At 40.9% G+C, this 18287-nt stretch overlaps 2 protein-coding genes across 2 annotated transcripts; one reads left to right on the forward strand and one right to left on the reverse strand.

The window, feature by feature from the left end:
- Positions 1-8078: 8078 nt before the first annotated feature.
- Positions 8079-10768, forward strand: LOC128737816 (ikaros family zinc finger protein-like). The gene is made up of 3 exons (XM_053832553.1): positions 8079-9398; positions 9463-9594; positions 10235-10768. Exons 1-3 carry the CDS (start codon positions 8079-8081, stop codon positions 10766-10768), a joined length of 1986 nt encoding a protein of 661 aa, XP_053688528.1.
- A 4872-nt stretch (positions 10769-15640) lies between these two features.
- Positions 15641-17024, reverse strand: LOC128737385 (WW domain-binding protein 4). Its single transcript, XM_053832013.1, has 4 exons — positions 16913-17024; positions 16783-16855; positions 15909-16720; positions 15641-15848 (listed from the first exon to the last, which is right to left on the reverse strand). Coding segments are annotated over exons 1-4 (1095 nt in total). The 5' UTR covers positions 16915-17024.
- Between the last annotated feature and the right edge of the window lie 1263 nt (positions 17025-18287).

Genomic DNA, 18287 nt, shown 5'->3' on the forward strand with positions numbered 1-18287 from the left:
ACTTGGATTGAGGAATTAAAACTAACTTAATTAACCCTCAATTTCCCAAACTTTTTCTAAGTTTTTAGGTGTTTTTTTTTAAATAAATGTTTCAAATTAACATAGTAAATCGAACTATGTACTTAAATTCATAGATTAGACTACAATAAGAAGGCATGAGTGTATATTAAAATATAAAAATGTAAACCAGTCTGCTATAAAGTCAATAAGAGAAGAAAAAAACATAAAACAAGTATCAGGGATGTCTAGGCATTTAGAGAGAAATACCTCTAACTCAAATTGCGGAGCTAGGCACTAGAAGGTTAAAACTGAATGAGAATCGAAATTATTTCAAATCTTTGAATAACAGCCAATCCAGCTAGCATTCTAAATAGATCTAAATATGCGATTGGGGCCTTTCATTAATGAGCTGTAAATGATATGCCTCTGAAACATGTGTAACATTTTTGAACGATTATATGGAAGTGGTAAAATATAATGTCACCTCCGTCTGAACAAATTAAATGAATAATGATGAACTTCATTCAAATGTTTCATTTTTTAAATGAAGAGGAGTTTCAAGAAAACTACTCTCTATTGGGGTGCATTTTAGAAGTACGAGAAATGAACATGTAACGAAAAGTGATTACGTTTTGTACGCTTTAAACACAGCCATTTTCAATGGATTTTAGAGATATTTGCATCAATCGATTAGAAATTTTTCTGTGCTTTGATTGATATACCAAATATATCAGAAATTTATCAAATCACTATTGAAATAACCATAAATATCAATCACTATCAACAATTAACGAATCAACCAATCACATGTAAGCATGATTTTGCATCACATTGAGAGACGTCAAGTTGATACACTCTCAACTACCTTGACGAAAAAAGTGACAAGGTCTTCACGTCCAACACGCAAAGAATTATTTGTTTTGATTAAACCTAGACCAAGTTGAAGTCCTGAAAGTAAACAGTTTTGTGAAACTGTAAAAATTATTTTCAAACAATTTTATCATTTGAACATTGAAGCTACCCCAAATTGAGGTTCTGAACGTAAAATCGGTCGTAGAAAAGAGCAACCTTCCCTTCCTCTCAACCGATCATATCAATAATTATAAAAATATTAGTTGAGCCCGAATGTTACGATCCGGAAAATATAAATGTCTTCAGAATTCAGAAAACTGCGGATACATGCCATTGGCCAGTGTTTGCGAAAATGTTTAATCTTTGTATTAATTCTTTGAGTTCTTATATTACATAATATAGCCCTAAGATGTTGTACATAAAAGAGTCAGCCTGAAACTGAAACAAATAGTTTTTATGCTCGCATTGCATTTTATTTATATGAATAAAAACATTACCTCCACTGTGCTGATTCTATAAGTGGGCAAAATGGCTCTTTTGTGTGAGTGGCTCTGAACCGTCCATTGTCTGCTGCGAACCGATTCATATGGTCGGTGTTAAGTCAGACAGAACCGAGTGACAAAATTCTGATTTCGAAAAAAAACGCATTCAAAATTTGCTGCATTCGAAATCATCTTCTAACTCTGGCTGTTTGCAACATTCATATAGTCTGATTAGAGTAAAATCACAGACAAACAGACGAGACACACGCGTTAATTCCATCGTCCAATCAAAAACCACTCATTTTATAAAAAAGCATGTTTCGCAACATGGCCACACCGCGGCGCGCGAGTGTTGCTTCGAGTTTTCAGTATAAAACCATACAAATGTATAAACCCTACAGCATAAAACCCTGCAAATGCAAGCTACTTCGCGACATGCATAACAGAGGGTGCTAGTGTGCAAGCAAAATGTGTAGGACGATGGTTTTTAAAGGATTTTCTTCTAAGTGTCATGTCAGTTCGTCAGTGGTAAAATGTTGCATGGAAAATTCTTTTAAAATTTTGCGACTTGGTCCGGTTTGATTTAACACCGACCATATGATATCGCGACTAGCAATCGAGTTGAGCAAGCGAGTCGAGCGAGTCGAGAATCAAGCAATTGTGTCAAGCAGTTGGGTCGAGCAGTCGAGTCGAACAGTTGAATCGAGCAGTCAAATCGAGCAGTTAAATCAAGATATTCAATCAAGCAGTTCAGTCGAACAGTTAAATCGAGCAGTTTAGTCGAGCAGTTGAGTCGAGCACTCGAACCGAACAATTTAGTCAAGCAGTCCAGTTGAGTGGGCAGGTCAAGCAGTTCAGTCGAGCAGTTAAGTCGAACGGTTGAGTCGAGCAGTTAAATCAAGATGTTCAATCAAGCAGTTTAGTACAGCAGTCGAGTCGAGCAGTTGAATCGAGAAGTCTAGTCGAGCAGTTAAGTCGAGTAGTCCAGTCGAGCAGTTAAGTCGAGCAGTTGAGTCGAGCACTCGAATCGAACAATTTAGTCAAGCAGTCCAATTGAGCGGTCAGGTCAAGCGGTTCAGTCGAGCAGTTAAGTCGAGCGGTTGAGTCGAGCAATCGAGTCGAGCAGTTGAATCGAGGAGTTGAATTGAGCAGTTGAACCGAGCGGTTCAGTCGAACAGTTTATTCGAGTCAGTTGAGTCGAGAAGTTAAATCGAGTAGTCTAGTCGAGCAGTTGAATGGAGCAATCGGGTTGAGCAGTTGAGTCGAGCGGTCGATTCGAATAGTCCAATCGAGCAGTTGAGTCAAGCTGTTGAATCGAGCAGTTGAGTCGAGCGTTGAATCAAACAGTTAAGTCAAGCAGTTGAGTCGAGCAATTTGGTCGAGTAGTTGAATCAAGCTGTCCAGTCAAGCAGTGCAGTTGAGCAGTCGAATCGAACAGTCCAGTCGAGCAGTTCAATCGTGCAATTAAGTCCAGCAGTTGGGTCGAGTAGTAAGTCGAACAATTGTGTCAAATGTGCTCAAGTTGAGCAATCGGGCAGTCCAGCAGTCAACCAGTGACTGAGGTGACTGAGAATACAACCCATTGCTACAAAAGCATGACGTCCTGTCAGGGGCCTGTTTCAGTTACCGATAAACCTCTTATGACGTCCTGTCAGAGTCCTGGTTTTCGGTACAGACCCAAGCCTCTTATATAAACATACACGGTAAAAAAATATCACGTTAAAGTGAAGTGATTTACCTTTGAATTAGCACTACTTGCCAAACATTATAATTCGAAATGAAAATCTATTGAAAATGAGTCAATACAAAGTACGATGAAATCAACAGAAAATCACTTCAATTTCGAGTGTACTATGTTTTGAATTTTGGACTGTCAAATGAATTTAAAAAAACATGCATGATAAAACTTAATTTGTTCGACAAGTTAATTTATTATATTATATTAATATATTGTGTAATATAATTTACCATAATGAATGATATAAACATGTTATCCATGGTCATCGATAATTGAACTGGATTATAATTTGGTTTCAGTTTCTACTGGGATGGCTAAATATTGTTGAACGCCGCTGCGGGTCCGTCTCCATTGGATTAATTCCGTATACTAAAAATATTTAATTTAATATTTCCGACTACAGAGATAAATTCACTTTACTCACAGTCCAGAGTATCAGTGATTTCAAAGGAAACATGGTCTAATCTGCTGGTTTTGTGTCTTTCTGCTGACTACTATAAGTTGCACTTTTGTTTCGCAAACCTTTGACATTTACGAATTGCAAAACAAAATTCAATTTCAATGGATGAAAACAGTCATGCAGATGGTGTTTTCCATGAAATACTTTTCAACGGAAGATCTCTTTGTTGAAAAATAAAAATCTCTTGAAAATCAATGCGAAATCACTTCAATTTGCAGTGCGGCGTGACAAATTGAAGTAAATGCAAAAACACTTGAAATAAACGTGACGATTTTTTACCGTGTATGTAAATATTCGAAACTGAAGTCTCGTATGAAAACGAAGAATATTCATGCTTAAACACTTTAAGGCTCACCGCCGTCACAAACCGTTTAACTATAAATACCATCGGAGTTACCTGCAAAGCTCAAGAGTTAGCTACGTTTACCGAATATCGTGCCTCCCATTTTGATGACCGCTCGTCAAATCTAAACCTTGAGCTATGTTGATATGCCAAAGCTGGTATCGATCGATTCTGCCAGCTGAGATGCGATTGGCGTGCATAACGTAATTCTTCCATCTAACTCGATCCCATGCAGCTAGTCTTAAGTTCAGCAGATACCCAGTGCTCGCCAAGCCATACTCCACCGGTTCTTGCTACCTAGCTCGCTGCACCCTTCTCTTTTGCAGAATAGTTGTCCGGCATACTCTGCGCTGCGTATCCGTTCAGATTTGAAATCTCCGAGTGCTCATAATTCCTCTACGAGCGAAGTCCACGTCGCATTCCGAAAAACTCGATTCACCCAATATTTGAACACATTGGTCCTTTTAGTCCTTGGATATAGAATATTTTGACAGTATATTTGGCCAACTCTACTGTGTGCAGTGTCCTCAATCGTTTCCGTGAACAAAAAACTATCATTCGGAAGGGTTACAGTGGAACTTACGATCGGCAGCTCATTTGAAAGCATTGAGAACTATTGCAACAGATCTAGGACTCTCGGATGGCCAAAAATAGTGGCCAAAAGCCGCATTCGGAAGTTATACAAAGAGGTTCTGACAAGCTCTATAAGAAAGAGTGCCTGGAAAGAGGTATATTAAACCACACAAGAAACCGACGGAGCTTTAACCAGAGAGACAGCCGGTAGACACATCAGTAGTACCGTGGTTCAACGGGATGGATTAATTATTTTCATTTCATAATTTTCAATAGCTTTAAATAGCGGTCAATGGTATCATACCCAGCTTTAAAGTCGATGAACAGATGAATCATAGGAGTTCTTCATTCACAGCGTTTTTGGAGGATCTGCCGCAGCGTAAAGATTTGGTCCATAGTTGACCGTTCTTCAACGGAACAGGCCTGCTAAGTTCCCACAAATCTGTTCACAATTGGTGAGATTCCGCGGAAAATTATTTGACAGAGCACTTTTAGGCGGTATGGAGAACGTTAATCGCAATACAGTTCATACAGTCCAGGTTGACGCCTCTATTGTAGATCGAGCAAATAACTCCATCCTTCCATTCATCCTGTAGCTGTACAGTATCTCAAATAGCTAGCTTTTCCGGCCCCATGTTAATAGGATCTGCTCCAATGTTTTCCTTTCTAGCCGATTTGTTGTTCTTATGTTGATTGATGGCGTCCCAAACTTCGCCTATTGTTGGAACTGGTACCTCTTGAACATTTGTCGTTCCGATGAAATTGCTTTCTCCGCGGCTGTGGTTCTCTGCCTACGCCTCATTCAGATGTTCTTCGAAGGGCGGCCTCCACCTTTCGGGCATCTCACGATCATCGGTCAAGATATCAGCATTCTTATTCCGACACCTTTCAGCTCGTGGTATAAAACCTTTGTAGGATGCGTTTAGTTTCTGGTGGAACTTTTGCGTTTTCCGAGAACGATGCAGGTTTTCCAATTCTGCATACTTCGCCTTCTCCAGGCAGCACTTTTCTCCCGGAAGATGTGGATTAGCAACGTCGCTGCTGTTTTTTTTCTGTGTGCCATGTCGGTTCGTCATCGTCAGTGGTAAGACCATTCCTGAACATACAGACCGTTGAACTTTTCCAGAATATTGCAACTTTTCCGCCTATTGCGTGGTGGCTGCGACACCAATCTTCAGTGCCGTCGGAGGACCGTTTAGAGTCCCACACTAATACAGGGACGAAGATCGACCTGAAGTTCAGAGGAGTTCAGCAGGAGTCAGACGCCATTTTGAGCTGTCGTACCATCGAGAACAGAAGCTCGTAAGAGCCCTTCTTCCATGTTAAAATGTGATATAGTTGGTTACCAGATCTTCCTTTGGTTACTCGTTACCCAGCAGATACCGCGTGAAGGTAGGAATAGAAATAGTTATAGAATGAGGAGCTAATAATTAACTGCTGCGGACTCTACCTTAGGCCAATTAACCTTTCGTCTGTCGCGATTAAGATGAGGATTAAGAGAACTATTTTTTTGTTCATCCACTTGACCTGGATTCTGAGACGTGTTTTCCATAATCATGGTTCGATGATTGTTTCGCTACGTTTACTTTGTATCGATCAGAAATAAAGAACTTCGTAGATTTAACTCTACATAAAACCATGCTGAATTGCTATCATTCCGTTCATTTTCTTACTGTGTAAGTACGAACTTATAGTCCAGGCTTACTGATTCAAATCTACTCGATAAATCGATCAGCAGTCATTAGGTAACGGGTGAATGACAAGTGACAGGTATTGCGATGCATCGAATTAGATGAGCACTTTTGTTATGCTACTATGATTAAAATCAAGACTATTATGTTATAAAATCTATTACCAAATTGCTAAATTGATCAGAATCTTGGGGAGATAAAATGTAAAATAATACACTTGTTATTGACGTATCGCACATACTCTCAAATTAACCATCCGGTTTTCTACCAGCTAATGATTACAGAATGGCTATTCATTTCCCATTCGGCGAGACCGGTCAATCACGCACTGTCAAGTAGCGACTAATTTCGTATCACACAAATAGCAAGCTAGAGCAGCGACAGCAGCGAACCACTTGTCCCACTTTCAGCTAATCTAAAAAGTGCACCCTGCAATCCGCATTAAACCCCCGCCCGCCTCGCTCGGCCGGCTGGGACTGTCCGTCGTCCGTTGGCCATCATTCGCAAACGAGCGAGTGCGTGAAATGTTGTCCATAAGTAATCGATTCCGCCGAACCATGACGAGCTCATTGCAGGGATGTAGGTACCAACCTACTATCTCCCTTGGCCCCACATGATGTGATTAGCTGTCAGCTGTTCGCACCGAGATATCATGGTCAGAAAACGGCTCTTACCCTTTGGAAAGAGGCCACAAAACACTGCTTACATAAAACATTGCCGCCAAAGTGCTCGTGCCTCGTGGTTCAACCTATTCTTTGCCCCACAAAAGCGCCTAACCTGATTACCCACGCGCGGCAACAGGTCCGATTAATGCATATTACATTATTATGCTGCGTCGTGCGTTACACCAACCAACCAACCAACCAACCAGTCTGGCGCGTTAGAGAGCAGCACAAAAGCAGCGTCAACCCTTCTCGCTTTCCATTTGCGGCAGACCTATTTTAACGCACCGTTGACAGCGAAATGACAAAGACCCAACGGATGAAACCTTCCCAACTGGTAGCTAATCTGCGGGCCCGGGTGCCACGGGAATCGGGACGGACAATCTGACCTATTTTCGGAGCGGCAACAAAAAGCCGAAAGTAAAACTTTCGATTCCCGCCTCATTTTCATTCCCGGGCGCAACAGCAGGTTGCATCTTTCTATGCCGGGCACACTGCTACTAAAGCGTGTGCTAATAGGCCAGAATTATTTGAATAATACCTGAACTGACTACTCACGGCTGGTTAAGCGGATATTAACCACCCAACAGTTTCAATGCTTGAGAGGCCAAATTGGGACATTACAACAGGTGAAGCGCAGTGTTTGCTTCGTGCCCGATTTCTTTTCGACGCCCGAAGATGTGCCTCCGCGGTCGTCGTCAGCGTCTATTGTACGTTTTCGTAACTCTCACTCTCTTGGGAAAGAAAATTACGTACATCTGGTTGGATTTCGCTTCTACAGCCTCTCTTTGCGTCGACCGTCCTCCCTGACGCCGCCTCATGTATAGGGGCATCAAGCTGCGTTACGGACGACGGCGAAGGCTTCGTAACAACTCCCAATTTTTTAATGACTCTTTGGTGCGATCGCGCTCTGCTTATTCGATGGGAGTTGGAAATGTTACGAAGCCTCTGGCTCCAAGCGTGCATGAAATTGAACCAGGTTAATCAATCATCTTTTGCGGGTTGTTTCGGTTCGGATGTGCCCGCTAAAAGGTGTGTATTTTTCGGCAAAATTTTCACCTTCCACCGTTGTTTTTCTGAGGTATACTCATGCTTGTGTTAAGAAAATGTATGACAGATGTCGGTTAGCAGCATGTAACATAATAGCAGACACTTCTTAGTTCTTAACGTACTGACATAAAATTCTGTTTTTTTTTCATTGCAGCTCACAATCTGAATGCATCCATTTGTCGTACATCACGTGTCCCTAAGCACTTTCCATCCTTGCCCGGCATATAATGTCCACTGGTGAACCAGATTCAGCTGGTTCCCATGGCATAGGACGTGCAGCAGCACTAGGCGGGGGCTCCTCGACCACTTCCTCAACCACCTCGTCGCTGCCCGTGATGGAGCCCCCAGCGAGTATCATAATGAAAGCAAAGGATGAGCCTGATTGTGATACGGAACGAAACGTAGACTCCAGTATGGACAGCAGCGCACTAGCGACCTGTCTGTCGACGACGATATCGGCCCTACGGGCCAGTCGCAATGTCAGCAACAACGATGCACACCGCGGAAACAGTATTGATGACAACCTATCGGACAACTCGGAATCAACGACGCCGAGTTCAGCGGCCGCGCAGCTTCTCGAAAGCCTGAAAAACAACCTAAACAACAACAACAACTCTAGTGCAATTAACAACAACAATCCACTGCATGCAAACAATAATAATAACAACAACAATAACAACGGAAACCGAAAACTATTCGAATGCGATGTGTGCAATATGAAGTTCTCGAATGGAGCCAACATGCGACGGCACAAGATGCGACACACTGGCGTTAAGCCGTACGAATGTCGCGTCTGCCAGAAACGGTTCTTCCGCAAGGATCATCTAGCGGAACACTTTACTACGCACACCAAAACACTGCCCTATCATTGCCCAATTTGCAATCGAGGTTTCCAGCGACAGATAGCAATGCGTGCACATTTCCAAAACGAACACGTGGGTCAGCATGATCTGGTGAAAACATGCCCGTTGTGTAGCTACAGAGCCGGAACAATGAAATCTCTGAGGGTGCACTTCTTCAACCGACACGGAATAGACCTGGATAACCCAGGACCGGGCACACCATCGTCTCTGCTATTAGCACTGGATCAACACAATCCCGCTAACCTACTTCCGGCTTTGGCCGCTATGAATGCTGTCAATGCGTTCAGCGATTCGGGTGATTCGATGCGCTCCGTGGACAACGCCACACCTCCGATGCACTTCCTGACACCCCACGTTGAAATATCGATGGCAGACAACAACGAAGTAGCCCTGAACTGCAGTCGAGATGGTCCAAATGGGACTAGTAGTAGTACCAATGGCCCAGGCAGCGGCGGAAACAATGACCGGAACACACCGACCCCATCGATATCGTCGGCACTGGACATACAGGCGATAGTGCGGCCACCGAATGGTGGCTCCCCCTCGTCGCCACACTCCGCCGACTCCAACGCACCCTCCAGTTCCCACTCGTCCTCCATGCTTCCATCTCTAGTACAAAGCTCAAGGCATATTATTTTTGATAACTCTATTACACCGTCAATCAGTTTAATTCCCATCAAACAGGTGAGTCGGATTATGATGCCGGGGCGGTACGAGCTAATTCATCTTCGTTTCACGCTTCTTCCAGGAACCAACAACAAATGATGAGTACAATGAAACCAAACCACGGAGCAACAGCAGTGCGGAGAACCCGACGTCCAACATAAGCAACTCGAGTGACAGCGTGACACCGTCCTCCAGTCTGACGTCGCTGATTAAGGTTAGTGGAAAACTGTTTTCAGTCGACTGGACGACTTTTCTTTTAGATTTCCTAAGCAAATTCCTTAGATTTCCATACTAATGGCTGAGCATTACAGCAGGGAAAAAACCCTTGTGACAGCCAAGTATAACTTGCAACAGTGGTGAAAAATCAAATGATTAAAACCACATGTTAAACATTACTATTGCTTTGCTTGTTTCTTCGTTTTTAGCTACTCACCATTGTTCCTATCTTCGCATTCTGTTATTTATCTTCTCCGTTTATTTGATGTTTCTTCACATTCGTTTTGCATTTGTTTTCTACTCCTTCATTTCGAATTTCCTATTAAGTTTTCCTATTACGTTAAGCGTACGCGTTACGCTTGACAATCTGATTGCAATTGCCTAGAACTTGCCCTTAACATGTTTGGATTTCTTGTTTGCCGGAGCGCTAAGCGGTTCACAACACCTGAGCGGGCTTCTAAACCAACATTTACTAACACAGACAGTTGCCGTTGTGTTATCAAAGTTTTGAATCAAGTGGTGAATGACCCTTTGGGTTAAAACCACTCAAAAAAAAAAAAAGTTTTAAATCAACATTTCGCAATTATTTGCTACAATATTAAAAAATTACACACTAAACCAACTCTTTTCTCCCGCAGGTATCCCCTCTGAAGTCGCTCCTACGCGAAGATCTCAAACGGCGAATCTCGGCTCGGGCCACAAGTCGTGCCAGCCGCAACGGGCTGCTGACTTCGCCGAATGCGGCCGGCGGCAGCCCTACGCCAAACAGTAGCAATGCTACCTCCTCGCCGGCACCGGAGTGCGGTACCTCGTCCAGCAGCTCCAGCTCCAGCAGCAGCAGTAGCAGCAGTGGAATCGGAACCAGCATCAACGGGACGTCGAGCAGCAGCAGCATCAGCAGCAACGCTACGGCCGTGGCCGTCGCAACTACCTCAAACGGTACCATCACGTCGACGGGGCCGGAAACGGACATGCTCCTGTCCGGTGGGCCTAAATCGAAGCGGCATCTGCAGTGTCTCTTCTGCGGAATCGAATTTCCCGACCAGACTCTATACTTCCTCCACAAGGGCTGCCACAGCGAGAGCAATCCGTGGAAATGCAACATTTGCGGTGAACAAATGAGCAACGTGTACGAGTTTAACTCGCATCTGCTCAGTAAAAGTCATCAATGATGTTAGGCGAGGGAAAGGGAAACATTTTGCTGGTAATGTTTCTCTTTTTCTGATCGCTTCCCTTAAAATTGCATTAAACACAAACGGTTTCTCATCCTCACAATCTTTTGGGTTGGACTTCCTGCGCAGTTCCTCATTTGAAATTCTAGCCTATCCTCGTTTACCAAAACAAATCTACTAACTATTGCCAAGAAGACAAGCAGCGATCACTGGCAAGACTTTAACTTCTCTGCTTAACTCTGCCAGAGAATAACAGGGATGTAACATAGTCGTCACTGACTTTAAAATGTACGAGCTACTTTTCAACTACCTTCAAATTTAGTTGCCTCCAACTCAAGCATTCTATTTCCATACTTCAAAGCTGCTCTTAATCGGACACCTCCACCACAAGCGCGTACAGGTAGAAGAAAAATCGTTCAACAAATATCTAAATATTTATTGTCCGTCCAATAGATTTTTAAACAAAGCTTAACGATGAAGCAAAGAGAAAATCGAGCAAACATGGGAATTGACCTGAAAACTGAACACGAATTAGCCAAAGGAAGTAAATGTGAACGGCAGGGGGCGGTTTGCAGCGACCTCTGCCAAGACCTGCAGATGAGCTACTGAAACTGATTTGATTTGTGTACTACATTTGGCTTTGCACCCTTCTCGCGACCATTGGCCGTTGTGGAGTGAAGTAGAGTGAACGCAGAGACCGTTCAATCGGGATACATACAACTAACGACTGAGTGGCGCACTCAGAAAACAACAGGACAACATGAACGGGGTAGGATTGCAGTACCAGCAAGTCGAACTGTGGACGACAACGAGTAACTGGAATTTTGGGCAACTACTGGATGGAAAGCCCTGCAAGATGGTGGACTGCTGCGAGAGCAGGATGCTTAATTAAAATATGGTGTTGTTTCCAGGGATGAGGGTGAGCTGTTTGAAGCTCTGTTTTGATTTGATCTTGGCTTAGATAAACATACATACCTAACAAATCTTAACAGTAGGTATTGACAAAACTGCTGAAGGTATCCAAGCATTGTTTATGTGATATAAACACTACGAAATATTATCTTTTTGGTTTGGAATCCATGGTTGTTATTACAAAACATCAATCGTTTTCAAATTGATGCTGCGATCATCACCTAAAGCATTACTGAAAATAAATAGTTTAGTTTAAATTGAATGACAGAGAAAAAACGTTTACCTTTTCTGCTACGAGCAGCCGCCCTCATGCATGCGGGAAAAATCTTAGCAGTTCGCCAATGTTTTCAGTTCTTGAAAAATAGTTTCAGTGGCTTGCTGCCAATATTTTGTTTGCGTTTTCATTATTCGTTTTTTAAACTAATGAGTTATGATCCCCCTTAATCTAATAAAACAAATTCTCACCATCCACTACCGAAAAAAAGAAATTCGTTCTTACCTGGTTAAGTAGAATAATTATTATAGACATGCGATAAATATTAATAGAGTGTTTAGTGTAAATTTGATTCGTTAAGTTTGATAGTTATTTTTGTTCTGACTTGTATAAAAAAGATCTTTAACAACGGTGTGCAGATGTTTTGTTTCTATTTTTAGTTGAATCGTTTAGCCGGAGAACAATTATATTTACAGATTTACTTTAAGTTTCGCTATTGTAACGAAAAGCTAGAATCAAGTTAAGGCCAACACGTAACCAAGAGTTCGTTCAAGTGGGATGAGACATAATACAAGAATATAAATATATTTATACATCTTCTTGTTGTTGCTGTTATTGAGAAGAATTTATGAACATTGATGGAACCACATTGTGCATAGATCTAAAGATAATTGACTTGACAAAGCAGAAATACTAACTTCTAGATTGACATAGGATTAATTTGTACTAATTCTTTCACTTGTAACTGTAGAACTGGGAAGCAGAAGGAAAATGTACTTAAATTGGACGCATCGATTCACGAAAGCAAAACCACACGAAGTTAGAAGCATCCAGAAAACCTAAGAAACCGACAAAACGTAAAGTTCAAAAAGAGAAAATATAATATCAAGGCACCACCACAATAACCCACTGCGCTAATGCACTGTGCTGAACCCACACAACCACATACACACACAACAAAACAGCAAAGATAGGATATTTTCTGGACCAATTGCTCATAATCTCCTTTTCTCTACAACGAAGTGCAACCTATTAACCAATAGCCTACACACAAAATTTTAACAAGCTTCGAAGGGTGTTTCTTAACTGTTTTAAAAGCAAAATGTAAATTCTACAATTTTCAAACCAGACAAAATAAAAACACACCCACTAATAGTAAACAATTACGGTTCACTACAATGTTGAAAGTACCTAAGAGAAAAAAACCTGTTCAAAACCAAACAAAAATTTGATAGATGTTTTTCGTTCACTTGACACTTAAATAAGTATTGGCAGTTTTAGGAATAAAGCAATTTGATTAATCTTCAAGTTTTCAAAATTAATATACAATTTCATATTTTTAAGAAAAATCATGATATGGCATAGTGTTTACCTTTTCTCTTAGCTTTGCATCTGATAGGAAGAATAGAAGTCAAAATTTTCGAATCTACATTACAAAGATTAAATATACAATGACTAACACTGGAACACGACAACGAGCATAAGAAATTTCAAACTATTGGCAATTACAAGCATCATTATATTCGGTAAAATTAATTCAAATTTCTCTAATCATTGGCTAAGGTGTAAATACTACTACAACTACACTGCAAATTAAGTAAAATCCATCAGAAAAACAACCCTTATTCAATCCACATTTTCGCACACCCACTCTACATGGAAGCTGTCCACAGCGCATTCACAAACACACACACTGTAACCCAAGTAGAATGACGTTACAAAGAACGGTGCCTTCCTACGAATGTGAAAGTAAGCAGGGAGCGTGGCAAAGATTGGAGGAACACGAAAACTAAGATTAAACACGCGCGTATGCACCGATATTTGTTCTCGGGTCAGTAAAACAAAACAAAAAGAAACGTGCAGAACCGTATAGGCAAACCAAAAATGCAAAAACCAAGGATAATAGAAAACCAGAAGAGTTTATTAAAAAAACAGGACGGAATCGGGTATTGATGAGCAGGAAAAAGAAAAAAGCACTAACACAGATTTAGCAAAACCATGAATGAATGACAAGAAAAAATAGAAATAGAAAACAGAAACACTAAATGCAGTAGATAGACACAAATATATTTTCCAAAAAAAGAAGCAAATACTTTGAGCTAGAAAGAGCAAATTTTTAAAAAGAAAAACATAGTGAAATGAATAGCTTAATTTACCAACATTCAAAAGCAGGCCTTACAAAAAACATTTATATCCGCAGCGAAAACGGCAGAAAAAAAAACAGACAACCGAAAAATCCGGGGGAAGGTAAACGGAAATGAAACATAGCCGAAGGAAACCAAACCAAGCAAAAAGTTTTAAAAAAAGAGTTAGACCATTTTTATATAATCGTAGCATGCAAAGAGAGAACTTATAAATTAATGACAACCTAATAATAATCAATATACAGACAAGAAGAGAAAAAGTAAAAAAAAAACAACAAAAAATAGTTTTATTAGCCTGTAAGAGCTAGCGTTCGAGGTAAGGCACTTCTTACTGTGGCGACAACAACAACAAGAGAATACAGCGCAGCGTGGCAGAAGGCTTTCAACAACTAATTTTAAACCGCATCATAAAGGAAGAGCGATTTAATAAAACATTCCGTCTACATGTGATTTTTAGTACTAGCCGGGCTAATGCCGTATTAAAATAGAACTGGGAGGCAACCGTTGTAGCTGAAAGTTTACTCCACCGAAAGTTCAGTGACGAAAGAAAAAGCTGCGCTTTCGACGTTCATTAACTTTAGGTTGTACTCTTCGAGCACGCTGGCAAAAAGAGTATACTATTTTCTCGTGAAATCGTTTTTCCCTAAAAGTATACATATATTTTAAACCCGTCGTTAGCCGTTAAGCGTTAGGGAAAATTTGGTTCTACGTATTTTGTCGATTTTTTCGATGTATCCGATGTTTTTTTTTTTTGCTTACTCTTCGGTTGTTTGATCTAATAAATAAAAGTATTTGGCAAATGCAACAAAAGCGCTCTTATTACCACTAAATTCGTTGACAAAATTATTCTGTGAATGAAAAATCTCATCAATTTTGGTTAGATTAGGCACTGAAGCAACGCGAAACCCATTTTGATAAATTTCGTTTACTGATCTTAACTGCAGAAGTAGCACAGCTAAGATGAAGCTTAAAGCAAAAAGGTTTCGCCGGAATGTACGTGAAGTGCAAAGAAGAAATGTTTGAAAAACTAAATAAATAAGAAAAAAAAACAAACTGTAAATCGTGTGGAGATTAGGCATAAAATCCGGTACCGGATTCAAAATGACAGCAATGTTTAGTTTGAGAGTACAGACAAATATGGGATGAGAATACAAAAAAGCATGCATACATATTACTATTATAAACGAAGGTGATGGTTCAAATTATGAATTAAAACGAATTATAAAACAAACTCAGAAACAAAATTTAAGAACATTACAATTATATTGACTTATTAAATATAATATTAAAGATATTTTCAAAAATTCTACTTTCAAGTGTTTTATTTGAGAAATTTGTTGAGAAATTGTTTGCAGTAATCAAACAATCCTCCACACTTTGTAGTCGTGGATTAACTGAAAAATTGAATAGTTCTCAAGGCCAGATTCGACTTTTTACCAGTGACTTGCCGCAGTTCGCCTTCATTACATAAGAAAAATCACATAGAAACATACCAAAAACAAATTAAAACTTGCCCTGCGACAGGGAAGTGATACGTTTGACGGAAATAGAGTGTACTTACATGAGAACGTAGTGGGAACAAGCCAAATTTTATTACGTTTTTCAATCCGTATCCAATCGTTGACGGGCGTTGCGAGCCACTTTTCGTTTTTTGAAGAAACCTTCGTTTAACGAGCTGTGTTCATCACCCGGAATGTGGTTAATCACCTTTTCCTTAAACTTGCGTTCCGGAACCGCTTCCGGTTGTACGCTAGGAACGTACAAAGGTTCAGGTACCACGGGCAGCTGCAGGTCAACTGGGGTTTCCTGCCTGCAAAACAAACAAAAAAATCAGAAACACAAACATATTTCGTATAGCAAAAAAACCAACCGCTTAACCACCGTTTGCCATCTACCATACGGTCCAGCAGCAGCATCCAGAATCGCTTCCTCCTCCAGTTTCTGTCTTTTCGGGTCAGTTAGGCTTTCAATCTCTTCCTTCACCTGCCGATTGTGACCGTAAAGCTTCCCAATCTGCTCCCGTTTCAGTCGTGCCGCAATTTCATCAGCATTGTCCACTTCGAACTTGATTTCCTGCTTCAGTGCCTCCTCCTGCTTCTGCAGTGCCAGTGCAGTAATCTGGGCGTACTCTTCTTTCTTCATGAAGCCTTCTTTCGGTGGTTCCCATATGGATTCGTTCGTTTTAATATTCCAATAATAGGTGTAACCTTCCTCCGAAACGGCCTCCACCCAAAGCGACCCGTGACCTATCTTACTGATCTCCTCTATTCGCTTTTTCTTCGCCGCTTCGGCAATTGCTGCAGCCGTTAGCTTATTCGGTACACTTCCTTCTTCGTCAGAAAAATCCCCCGGAATATACAGCGGATCTGCCTCTCGTCCGATCTTCTTTTTCGGTACACAGGCACCAACGCTTGGTCCTGCTACCTGGTCGGCTTCTGAAATGGCAGCAGCCGCAGCAGCAGCTTCCGCCCTCTGCTGTTCGCCCAAAGCTCGCGAGCTAATATCCGCTCCAGCTGTGATATCCTGCATGTACGCCTTCATAGCTGCATCGTTCATTTTCCTCAGCTCAGCATCGACTTTGCTTTGCTCCTTCTGTTGCTTGTAACTGTTTCGACTGATATCCGATAGACGTTTTTGGACATTTTGCTGGTGGCGGCGACCAGACTCATGAAATTGTATACTCTGCGTGCGGAAAATGCTTCTAAATTTTATGACATTCTCAACTGTAGACGAATCATACTCACCGGTTTGTTGTCAGCTATCCAACATTGACAGAAATCGCAGTACTTACGGTCATTGGACTTCCAATAGTCCGCCCTAAAAATAAATTGCGTTAGCAAATGGATATTCCAACATTCGGAGTTTCAAACCTACATGATGATTCAAACACTAAATACTTTCGGACCACGAAATAGGATGAAGATTATTCAGAATACACGGCACCCGTAAAATTGATCAATTTTTAGTAATCGTTTTCGAAACCTTTTTAAATGAAATGCTGAAGCTGAAGTCCTGTCTCCTGTCTTGAAGTAAACAATAATTTTTGTTTTCCTTTCTTGCATTGACAGCTATATCAATAGGGTTGCAAAGAGCTGTTCAACTCCAATGTTGCCAGATAATCTTAAAACGATTTTGTACACAAAATTCGTTTGAGGTCCCATTAAAAAAAATATTTAACTGAAACGCTCTATCCAGCTTTTTACGAGCCATAATGGCGGACGTGTTCTTAATATTTTAACAGCATTCTTGACATTTCCCTAATACATCGCACGTTTTCTTTCCGCACGTTCATGGTAAAACCACAGACTAACAGACGTAACACTGAAGCCTCATTGCATCGCCAATAAAAACGATCATTTCAAATGTTCACTTAAGCCAAGACTCAAACAACAGTCGCTGCGCGAGAACGCCGCTCGCTTGCACTGGCACTGTTGTCAGATAATATACAAGTAAATTTATAGCATTGCTAAATTTATAGCAAGCTGCTTTGCGTAGCGCGAAGACTGCGCCAGGTGCTGCTAGTGTTTTTTCCTAGGTTTTTTCCAAGTTTTTCGGGTGTCATTGAAACGATGTTTTGTCAGAAAATTTGTTCGAAGTGTTACGACTGTTAGTCTGTGGTAAAACTAAAGGAATGTACGGAAAGATACCGTGCGATGTATTAGGGAAATGTCAAAAATGCTGCTCAAATATTACGAACACGTCTGCCATTATGGCTCGTAAAAAGCTGGATAGCGTGCCATTTCGTTGCTCTTCTTGACCTATTCGACAGAAACTTATGCGCTGACGCTGGTGGTCTTTGAAACTACCCGAACGGTCAGAAAGTTGACAATTTGCTTGAAGAATCGGAAAAATGTTCACTTTTTTAACACCTTCTGAAAACTAAAGCCAGAATTATAAAAATCAACGTGCTCATATGGTAAAAAACTTGTTTTTTGTGAAATTACCATAAACCACGCTATTGCAAGCAAGATATAGGATAACCAAAGAGAACATTCATATTTTCATGCAGTGCCGGTTCTGTCGGAGCAACGTCCATGTAACATTTTTGTTGTATAATAGCTTATTAAACTGTTATACAGCTGATATCCGTGAAATAAGTGTTTGATAAGCTATTATACAACAAAAATGTTACTTGAGCGTGGTTTGCTAGGACTGACAGATGTTCGAATCTCCAGAATTTTGACTTGAACCGATTCAAAACAAGCACAAAGATTTTGCAAAATAGAAAAACATTCCAATAATGTGCAAA

The sequence above is a fragment of the Sabethes cyaneus genome, chromosome 2, assembly GCF_943734655.1.
Source record: "Sabethes cyaneus chromosome 2, idSabCyanKW18_F2, whole genome shotgun sequence".
Taxonomy (NCBI): domain Eukaryota; kingdom Metazoa; phylum Arthropoda; class Insecta; order Diptera; family Culicidae; genus Sabethes; species Sabethes cyaneus.